At 49.4% G+C, this 10367-nt stretch overlaps 1 protein-coding gene and 1 non-coding gene across 2 annotated transcripts; one reads left to right on the forward strand and one right to left on the reverse strand.

Moving 5' to 3' along the window:
• TRNAP-GGG (transfer RNA proline (anticodon GGG)) lies at positions 1 to 72 on the forward strand. The gene has a single exon. It is a non-coding gene; the product is annotated as a tRNA-Pro (tRNA).
• A 3587-nt stretch (positions 73 to 3659) lies between these two features.
• RAMP2 (receptor activity modifying protein 2) lies at positions 3660 to 9025 on the reverse strand. Its single transcript, XM_060255278.1, has 4 exons — positions 8989 to 9025; positions 7023 to 7121; positions 5840 to 5942; positions 3660 to 4003 (listed from the first exon to the last, which is right to left on the reverse strand). Exons 1-4 carry the CDS (start codon positions 9023 to 9025, stop codon positions 3748 to 3750), a joined length of 495 nt encoding a protein of 164 aa, XP_060111261.1. The 3' UTR covers positions 3660 to 3747.
• Positions 9026 to 10367: the final 1342 nt, after the last annotated feature.

Below are 10367 nucleotides of genomic sequence, written 5' to 3' on the forward strand. Positions count from 1 at the left end.
GGGGCTGTGGCTCAGTGGTAGAGCATCTGCTTGGGAAGCAGAAGGTCCCAGGTTCAATCCCTGGCATCTCCAAAAAAGGGTCCAGGCAAATAGGTGTGAAAAACCTCAGCTTGAGACCCTGGAGAGCCGCTGCTGGTCAGGGAAGGGACAGTGGCTCAGTGGTAGAGCATCTGCTTGGGAAGCAGAAGGTCCCAGGTTCAATCCCTGGCATCTCCAAAAAAGGGTCTAGGCAAATAGGTGTGAAAAACCTCACCTTGAGACCCTGGAGAGCCGCTGCTGGTCAGGGAAGGGACAGTGGCTCAGTGGTAGAGCATCTGCTTGGGAAGCAGAAGGTCCCAGGTTCAATCCCTGGCGTCTCCAAAAAAGGGTCCAGGCAAATAGGTGTGAAAAACCTCAGCTTGAGACCCTGGAGAGCCGCTGCCAGTCTGAGTAGACAAGACTGACTTTGATGGACTGAAGGTCTGATTCAGTATAAGGCAGCTTCATATGTTCATATGTAGAAGATGGATCACCGACCTAATCCAGCAGGACACCTTTGACGTCCTTCATATAAGTTGCTGTAGTGTCCAAAGACTACAGTGACCTACAGACCCACAACTCCATCCCTGCCATTCTTGTTGCTCGGGGGGGAGTTTTGTTTGATAGTTTCATTCAAATTCCTAGGGGAATTTTGGCACATAATACTTTTAAGAACACTAAAAGAAACTGAACAAGAGATTCACTCTTAGGACATCTAGAAAGCAGAGAAAGGAAATGTATGCGACAAATAATGCAGTCACTTTTATATGTCAAAACATCACTACTTAAAACAGCACTTCTGGGACCAACTTGTTGCCTGTGTTAGAAAGCTGTTACATTTTGTTGGGAAATTCCTTCCCGGCTTCCTGCAGCAAGTGTGCCCCTTATAATGTAAACGCCACATGGAATCGGGTTGCACGATATTATGACAACTTACTGAATACTTCCTGTGGCCCTTTTGGGCCCACACAGCACTTTCTACCATGATTAGAGTGTCAGGCAAAGGTCTGGGAGACTCAGGTGAGGTTCAAATCCCCCTTCTGCCATGGGAGCTCCCTGCTGGGTGACCTTAGGCTGGTCATATTCTGTCAGCCCAACCAACCTCACAAGGCTGTTGTGAGGATTAAGGGAGGAGGGGAGACTGATGTCAGCTGTGCTGCTGGGTCCCCCTCGGAGAGAAAGGCGGAGGATAAATGAGGTCAAAAAAAGTCAACATGTTTGATGCTTTTAGAATTCAGTCACACTTTTGGCCCTTTTGTGGCTTGATTGTCCCAGTCTGTGAAATGACTGAGGGAATGCGGGAGGGCCTGGCCGCTCCCTCCCCTCTGCTCTCCTTCCTCGTCAGCTGTTTCCCCCGCAGCCCCTGTATTGTTTCAAAAGATCGGAGCTGATAGCAATTCAGGCTCCTGGCAGGAAGGAATACATGAACCACCCATTGGGGAGCGGGAGCGAGAAGCCAGAAACAAAGGAAGTCCCGAGGGAGGAAACGCAGTGACGCATCCTGTGTTTCCTTTCTTCATGAAGCTCTTGCAAGTGTCCACAAAGGTGGAGGCACCAAAGAAAGAGGCTTGTGTCAGAATTAGCAGTGACAGAAACAATTCCTCTGCCCTGAATCTTTTAGATTGGTTATCACAACTAGCCAGAAGTATCTATAGAAGTTAGGGTTCCCAACCCCCAGGTAGAAGATATTGGATTTATATCCCGCCCTCCACTCCGAAGAGTCTCAGAGCGGCTCACAATCTCCTTTCCCTTCCTCCCCCACAACAGACACCCTGTGAGGTGGGTGTGGCTGGAGAGGGCTCTCACAGCAGCTGCCCTTTCAAGGACAACCTCTGCCAGAGCTATGGCTGACCCAAGGCCATGCCAGCAGGTGCAAGTGGAGGAGTGGGGAATCAAACCCGGTTCTCCCAGATAAGAGTCCGCACACTTAACCACTACACCAAACTGGCTCTCCAGATGGAGATCTCCTGGGAGAAAATGGCCACTTTGGTAATTAGACCAGATCTGGCATTATATTCCACTGGAGCCTATCCTCCTCAGATATCTCCTCTTTTGAGGAACATCCGTGTGGTGCCGTCCTCTACTGTTCCCATTTCTGCGGCCCCGCCCCCTCCAACTTGGTACGATCCTTCCCAAACCTCCTTTGGTATAATTTTTTTTGAAAGCTCGCAATGACAGTGCCACTGGATGCCATGTGGAGGGCATGGGGTGCATTTTAGCAGGTCCTGGCCATATGGGTGCCATGTTCCTCGCCTCAACTGCAGCAATCCCCATTTCCTCCGACACACCAGCAGGCTATTTCAGGCTTCATAAAAGAACCGAGAATGTTATGAAATCTACTGCGATCAAGTACTAATTCCCAGCAAGTCCCTAGCCTTTACCATTTTGAAGTCATGCATGTTTCCCCCTAAAACTCTTCAACAAAAAGGGCTAGGAGTGCTCCCCAACCTAGTGGGGATGGAGGGAGGTTGCAGAATGGGTCTGTGAATCCACAGGCACCCTAAGCATGACCATTTTGATCTTTTCGTCATGTATTTTCTCAATCAATGGATATGAATAGTTATAGAATCATAGGATCATAAGAGTGGGAAGGGACCTCCAGGGTCATCTAGCCCAACCCCCTGCACAATGCAGGAAACTCACAAACACCACCCCCTAAATTCACAGGATCTTCATTGCTGTCAGATGGCCATCTAAAAACCTCCAAGGAAGGAGAGTTCATCATGGAAGGAGAGTATCATCATGTGGGAATGGCTTACAAAATGTTTTGATGTTGAAAAGATGTCCTCATACTTGGAAAGGGTTGAAAGCACTGGGCTAGAGTGTTACTTTTTAAAATTAAAGATGAGAATTAGTAGATCATGGCAGTAGTAGATTGCTGCAGTGTTAGTGCTATAGTGATCTAGGACTTCCTGATTTTTACAAGGCTTGAAAAAGGCCTCTGGTTCATGTGGGAGAAATGGCAGTTGTGGGGTCTAAGGCAAGGAAGAAAAAGAAGATATTGGATTTATATCCCACCCTCCACTCCGAAGAGTCTCAGAGCGGCTCACAATCTCCTTTACCTTCCTCCCCCACAACAGACACCCTGTGAGGTGGGTGGGGCTGGAGAGGGCTCTCACAGCAGCTGCCCTTTCAAGGACAACCTCTGCCAGAGCTCTGGCTGACACAAGGCCATGCTAACAGGTGCAAGTGGAAGAGTGGGGAATCAAACCCGGTTCTCCCAGATAAGAGTCCGCACACTTAACCACTACACCAAACTGGCTCTCCAGGAAGGAACATGTGGGGAAAGCAGTAGTGTGGATACTGCACAGCTGTGGCTTCACAGCCCCAAGGAACACTACAAGAGAATCGCCTCCACATGGAAGCAGCCCTACTAGGTCTACTCTGTAGCCTTTACCTGCCGCATCATGACTCCTCCTTACAGAGCTCTGGAAACGTCCGCTGTTGAGTAGATTTGTCCACGTTTGCTTTTGCCATAAGCATGTCTTCAGTCTTTGTGGAGTGAAACCTGACAGGGGAGGGATTTTCTCACAGCCCTTAGTTTGTTCTTTTGGAGCATAAGTTCTAAAGCACTCAGACTGTTTTCAGCACTGACTATTTTACATCCCCAGAACAGCAGCTCATTGTGGGGAGGGGGGGGGCATTTGCTTTGTGCTGGAACTGGATCGTGGGTGACCTCATGGTGGGGATGCAGGAGCAGTGCCTCAGGGTGCTACAAGAAGGTGGGACTCATGCCTGCATCTCACCATCCTTGCTCTTCAAAACAACTAGGGTGACCAACAAAGGGATTAGGCAGATGGGGGTTATGATCAGGGTCAGCAGAACGTTCTCAGGAGGGTCCAGGAGGAGCGGGCGCTCCAGAGTGCAGTTGAGAAAGTACATACGGTGGCTGTAGACAATGTAATTCTCTGCCAAGGCATTGGGGTAGCTGTACTCCAGAACGTCTGCACAGTTTTCCAGGCAATGTGTCAGGGTGGCGTATGGCCTGCAAAGTCCGGTGAAAGATGAGGAGACAGAGAAAATTGAGAACAGTTCAGTGTTAGGTAGAAACAGGATGGCAGAATTTTTAACTTTTAGGGGAGGGACGGTGGCTCCGTGGTAGAGCATCTGCTTGGGAAGCAGAAGGTCCCAGGTTCAATCCCTGGCATCTCCAACTAAAAAGGGTCCAGGCAAATAGGTGCGAGAAACCTCAGCTTGAGACCCTGGAGAGCCATGAATGGGGCTGTGGCTCAGGGGTAGAGCATCTGCTTGGGAAGCAGAAGGTCCCAGGTTCAATCCCTGGCATCTCCAACTAAAAAGGGTCCAGGCAAATAGGCGCGAAAAACCTCAGCTTGAGACCCTGGAGAGCCGCTGCCAGTCTGAGAAGACAATACTGACTTTGATGGACCAGGGGCCTGATTCAGTATAAGGCAGCTTCATACGTTCATATGTTCAACTTGAAGTTTTCACAGCTGGTATCATAACAATCCTTAATTAAAATTTTTGGCTTGAAGACCATGTTTGTTGACAGAAACTTATCAAAGATTGGTGACATATCAAAAGAGATATGACATATCAAAAGAGATATGTCAGTTTTTATCAACAAACACGGCCTTGTTAGGATGGCAAAAGGTGGTCCTTAGCCCCCATCTCAGAGGAAGCCTTGCTCTGCAAACTTGCGGATACTGTCTTTCAAACTTAACCTTCACAAACACTTTCCTTGTCAATTTGGTTATCATGGAACCCTTGCACAATCCGTACATCCCCTAAGGCATGTTTTCAGATTCTCACACAGTTCATATGGATTGTTCCCCCTCCCCAAATTAATGGATAATGTACCCCAGAAGACAGCCCAAACTTCCTTCCCTCTGCAAATTGTGGAACTAGATTGCTTGTGGTGGGCAGGCTGCCAAGCAGAGAAAAATTTCTGCAATTTTTAATCTCACTGAAGAACACCACGTAAATTCCAGATGGATCTTCAGTTCCCAAAAATGCAACTTGAAATCCACTAACTGAGGGGAGGGAATGAGAAAGATCTCATACAGAGATCAAAAAGAGCCCCGTGGTGCAGAGTGTTAAAGCTGCAGTACTGCAGTCCTAAACTCTGCTCACGACCTGAGTTTGATCCCCGGGAGAAGCTGGGTTTTCAGGTAGCCGGCTCAAGGTTGACTCAGCCTTCCACCCTTCCAAGGTCGGTAAAATGAGTACCCAGCTTGCTGGGGGGAAAGTGTAGATGACTGGGGAAAGTAATGGCAAACCACCCCGTAAAAAAGTCTGCCGTGAAAACATTGTGAAAGCAACGTCATCCCAGAGTCGGAAACAACTGGTGCTTGCACAGGGGACCTTTCCTTTTCCATACAGAGATCAGATAGCAATCATAGGAGTGGGAAACAACACCTTCTCTTAAATCAGTTTAGCTTGGTTAAAAAAATGGAATTCAAATGAAAAGGAAAACAGTATTCTGAAACAGAGATATTGGTATTTAAAGAACAAAGTTTGAATCTGGTGCCACTTTAAGAGCAGCAAAGTTTTATTCTGCGTATAAGCTTTTGTGTGCATTTATTTAAAGTGCTCGAGTAAAAAAGGAGGAAGTATTGATTCTGGGAAATGAACACACTATACTGTTACCTTAAATATTTTAACAGTCTGTCTCAAGAATTTCAGTTTTACTGTAAGGAAATTAAAACTGAAATCTGTAAATTTAATCATCTGTGTCAGAACTTCAGATTTAAATGTCCTTCATGTGACTGCATTTCTTTGCACAAAGCTTGGTTGGACCCCAGCTTCATCTGCATTCACATATCCCCCATCTGTACACCAGAAGTTCCAAACCTGGCATTACCTGCTGACAACACTCCATTCACACAAATGCATTGCGCTGACATTGGCCATCTGCTGAACAAACCTATTCCAGCACTCTTGAGCTTGCAATCTATACATGGCCTCTAGAGAAGAAAAGAAGCAAAAGGTATGTGTGAGAGCAGGGCGGCAGGAGGAGAAGGGGGCTGGCTGGGCCACCTGATGCTGAATCCCTGTGGTAGAGACTTAAGATTCACAGCTACAAGCTACGGGTCCCTGGAAAATGAAAGGGGGATAAATTATTAGGCAACCCTGTTTTGTTGCCAGGCCAATTGTTAGACTTTTTATTTATTTATTTATTTATTCGGGATTTATATCCCGCCCTTCCCACAAGTGGCTCAGGGCGGCTTCCAACAATGAATCAAACATAAAATTTAAACAGTTTTAAGTATAAAACAATTAGATACTTAAACATTTAAAACCTTAAAAACCAGTAACATTTCAATTTGATAAAAACAATTAAACCTTAAAAACCAGTAACATTACATTTCATATAAACAGATGGCTGGCCAGTTACATCAAGTTTTCATCCCAGCTAGGTGTAAGCTAGCCGGAAGAGGGTCGTCTTACCATCGACTTGACCATGGACTTCAGTATTAGAGGAATTATGGGAGGGATAAAAAAAAATCTCCAACACTTTGTAATTCTTAGGGGGAAGGTGGCTAGAACAGGTTAGTCCCCCTTTTCCTAGCTTCTCTCAAATCTATCCTTTATGGAGTTTATGTACAGTTCACCTCACCAGGCCGTTGTTGGGGTTTTTATTTTGGTTTATTTATAAGTCTGCATACTGGGGCATGTAAAGATCCCAACGTCAGCTGTGAGTGGCTCTCCTAGGTGGCTTTCATCATTTGCGCCAGGGCCCTGTCCACTGACTAGTCAATATAAGTTGCCTTGAAAGCCAGGTTTGCTTGTTTCCCTTCACTTCCCATCCATTTTATTTTTGTATCGTATGTGTAACATTATTGGCACTTATATTGAACTCTAAAGTGCTTTGAATGCTGTGGCAGAAAGATGGAATGTCAACGAGAAAAAGAAAGACATTCCTACGTTCTCGCCATGACGGTGTGCTGTGCTATAGTGCGGAGAGCGCCGCAGTGCACTTTGCACTTCCCCAGGGGCACCACACTGGTGTCTCTCCGCCCCTCCAACTGTCTGGACTTGCCAACCTTGAAATGCAGGGTAGGCACTGGACTCTTCTTCCAGAGAGTAGTTGGTACTGTGTGGTGTCCCTGCAGTCCCTGAATGAGCATCCAGTGCTGAAACTCCTGCAAAGGAGAGAGAGAGACAAAGGGAGTGTGCAAAAGTTTCTAAGTAAGGTTCTCCCAAAAGTTCGAGAGTTTGGAAACATCCTCCGGATTCTGACATAGACACACACAAGATCCTATTTGTATCTGAGATGAAGAGAATGTTCTCTGGCAAGCATTTCAATCTGGTAGTGGCTTGGAGTGGAAGAGTGGTTAGACCATCACCTTGCCATGCGATGCACTGGACTACTTGGGATCAGTTGCCCTTTCAGCCAAGCCAACCTTCCTCTGTCATTGTGAGGACACAATTGTGGGCTGGGAGAGGAACTGCGCACACACACACACCCCAAGCTCTCTCTCTCTCTCTCCCACTGCCTCCCTGCCCCCCCCCCCCACAGCCTGCTGCTTCTCTGCTCTAAAGTCCCCCTCACAAATCTGTTTTGTGTTTAAAAGAACAGCGCTGTGAAGGGGGGGCCGGGGGGGTTGTGGAAGGGCAGCCATGTGTGCCTCACACTTCTGCCATGGCTCCCTGGGGCAGGAAGTACTCCTCCCCACTCCCCCCCCCCCCTGCACACACTTCCTCAGGGGCTGCAAGAGCTGCAGTCGCCAAAGACAGGCTGGTGCTTGAGAAAGGAAGACTCTTGATGAGATTCTGGATGCTGTGGCTGAGCGGGTGGCACACCAGAGCACGCCCAAAGACATTTCCTCTCAGCTCCTGGTTGCCCATCCCAGCAGGACACAGCTTGTCTCGCTTACTGTGTTCTCCAGCTAGCCCGTTGCATGCCTCTTCTTTGTACTCCTGGCATCATGAACTGACAGCTGAGTGGGCGGGTGGCCCCGCTTGGTAGGATCGCCAGGCCCTCACTAGCGACTGGCGAGAGATGGGAGAGCACAATTGTGGCCAGTTCCAGGTTGAGAAACTCCTGGAGATCTGGGGCTGGAGCCTGGGGGGCACAAGGCCACAGAGCCCACCCGCCAAAGCAGCCGTTTTCTCTAGAGGAACGGGTGTCTGTAGTGTGGACGTGAGCTGTAACTCTGGGAGATCCCCAGGTCCCACCTGGAGGCTGCTGGCATCCCTACCTTGGTGATGGTTTGCATCTCAGCCCTTTCAGCTTGAGGCTTCCAAAGAATGTTCCCAGTCCACCTGATGTCAAACTAGCTTGGAGAAAGGGACTAGAGTGCCCATCGGAAAGACCATCATGCAGGCTCTCAGAGACATGCAAAAGCGGTTGCAAAGGAGGAGGAGATTAAATTTATACCTCACCCTTCACTCAGAGTGTCAGTGACTTACAATCTCCTTCCCTTCCTCTCCACACAACGGACACCTTGTGAGGCAGGTGGGGCTGAGAGAGCTCTTTCCAGAACTGCTCTTGAAAGAATATATCCGAGAGAACCGTGAGTGCTCCAAGGTCATCCAGCAGCTGCATGCGGAGTAGGAGTGGGGAATCAAACCCAATTCTCCCAGGTTAGAGCCCACCTAGAAGTCCCTAGAAGTGAGATTCCCCTTCAGAAAGCTTTGCAACCCTGTGAAATGCTGGGATGAAGGGACAACACCAAAACCAGAGAGTGTGGGAGGTGAGGGGGTCCTCCAGATGGAATTTCTTTTTGACTCGAACGTTGATGCCCAGATGGTGAGGATCGTGGCAAATAAAAGGCCTGCCTAGAGTGAAAGGGCTGCCACGATCCTGCAAGAGCCTCACTAGGTGTTGATCATAAAGAAGAGGGAAGGGGAGAAGAGGGCTGAGTGCTGGGGAGAGGGGAAACACACGCCTGCCCCAAGTGCTGGACTCACAAAAGTCTGCCCTCTGCAGGCAGCCAGCCCCGGGCCACTCCCAAGGGCAGGCAGCCCCAGCAAAGCCTCCCCCACCCCCACTGAAGTCCCACTCACCCACAAGGAGCAGCAGGAGAAGCTGTGAGGGATTCATCCTTGTGTGCCTTCCCGGCCAGTACTGCTGCCTGTTCCCTCCTGTCCAGCCTGAGATTGGAATCAGAATAACAGGAAGCGCCTCCTTTCCTTTCCTTTCCTCCAACAGGGCTGGCAGAGAGAGAGAGAGAGAGAGTTCATCAGGCTTGTGAATAATGAGATTCAGGAGCAAGCCCTGTTGCTCCCAGGGGCTCTGCTGCTGCGAGGCCCCAGCCTCTTCCCTGGCCTCCATACCCCGTTGGAGGCTCCTTGCGCCCTCTCGCACCAGGGCAATGGCCTGAGGTCCCCCCGCCTGGCTGGCTGCAGCAGCAGCTCCACTCCTCTTTGGGGCACGTCAACCTCTCCAGGCCCTCTTTGCCGGGCGAGTTCTGCGTCAATTTGAGCTGTTTGGTTGTGAAATCTAAGAGTCAGCTCCAGTGGGCAGCCAAACCAGAGGGGAGGAAGGGGAGTGCTGGGACCACTGCGGAGACAACAGACACTCCCTCCCACCCAGCCGGGCAAAATCAGTCTCAGGAGAGGCAGGAGACTGTTGCTGTCAGCCTGTGCATTCCTTGCCTGGGACTGATTTGCCCCTGGCAGGCAGGAGCGTCTGTTTGTTCTCTGCACTTCTCCACGTGTCTGGCGGGTGAATAAGATGCTGCAGAGCAAAGGTGCATTGAAGTGCAAGAAGGGCGGCTGGCTGGGCACGAGATGTCATTAGTGGACGGGTCTCTCTTAATTTACGTGCGCACCATTCATGGTAGACCTTCTCACAAAGCTAGGGTTGCCAAGTCCACTTCAAGAAATATCTGGGGACTTTGGGGGTGGAGCCAGGAGACTTTGGGGGTGGAGCCAGGAGACATTGGGGGTGGAGCCAAGAGCAAGGGTGTGACAAGCATAATTGAACTCCAAGGGAGTTCTGGCCATCACATTTAAAGGGACGGCACACCTTTTCAATTCCTTCCTTCCATAGGAAATAATGAAGGATAGGGGCACCTTCTTTTGGGGCTCATAGAATTGGAACCCCTGATCCAATCGTTTTGAAACTTGGGAGGTCTTTTGGGGAGAGGGACTAGATGCTATACTGAAAATTTGGTGCCTCTATCTCAAAAAACAGCCCCCCCAGGGCCCCCGATACCCGCGGATCAATTCCCCATCATTCCCTATGGGAATCGTTCATGGAGGTGCATGATGGCTGTGGGGGCGGGGCTTCCCCCGCTGGCCAGCTGGCTGGGGGAGGGGGGAAGCCTGTAAAACCAGGGGATCCCCCTCTGAGACCTGGGGATTGGGAAGCCTACACAAAGCCATTCCAATAAACTACCAGTATAAATTACTTGCATTGCAGTCTAGCTTGTGCTTGCTCT

Source organism: Heteronotia binoei, chromosome 15 (genome assembly GCF_032191835.1).
Source record: "Heteronotia binoei isolate CCM8104 ecotype False Entrance Well chromosome 15, APGP_CSIRO_Hbin_v1, whole genome shotgun sequence".
In the NCBI taxonomy this organism is placed as follows: domain Eukaryota; kingdom Metazoa; phylum Chordata; class Lepidosauria; order Squamata; family Gekkonidae; genus Heteronotia; species Heteronotia binoei.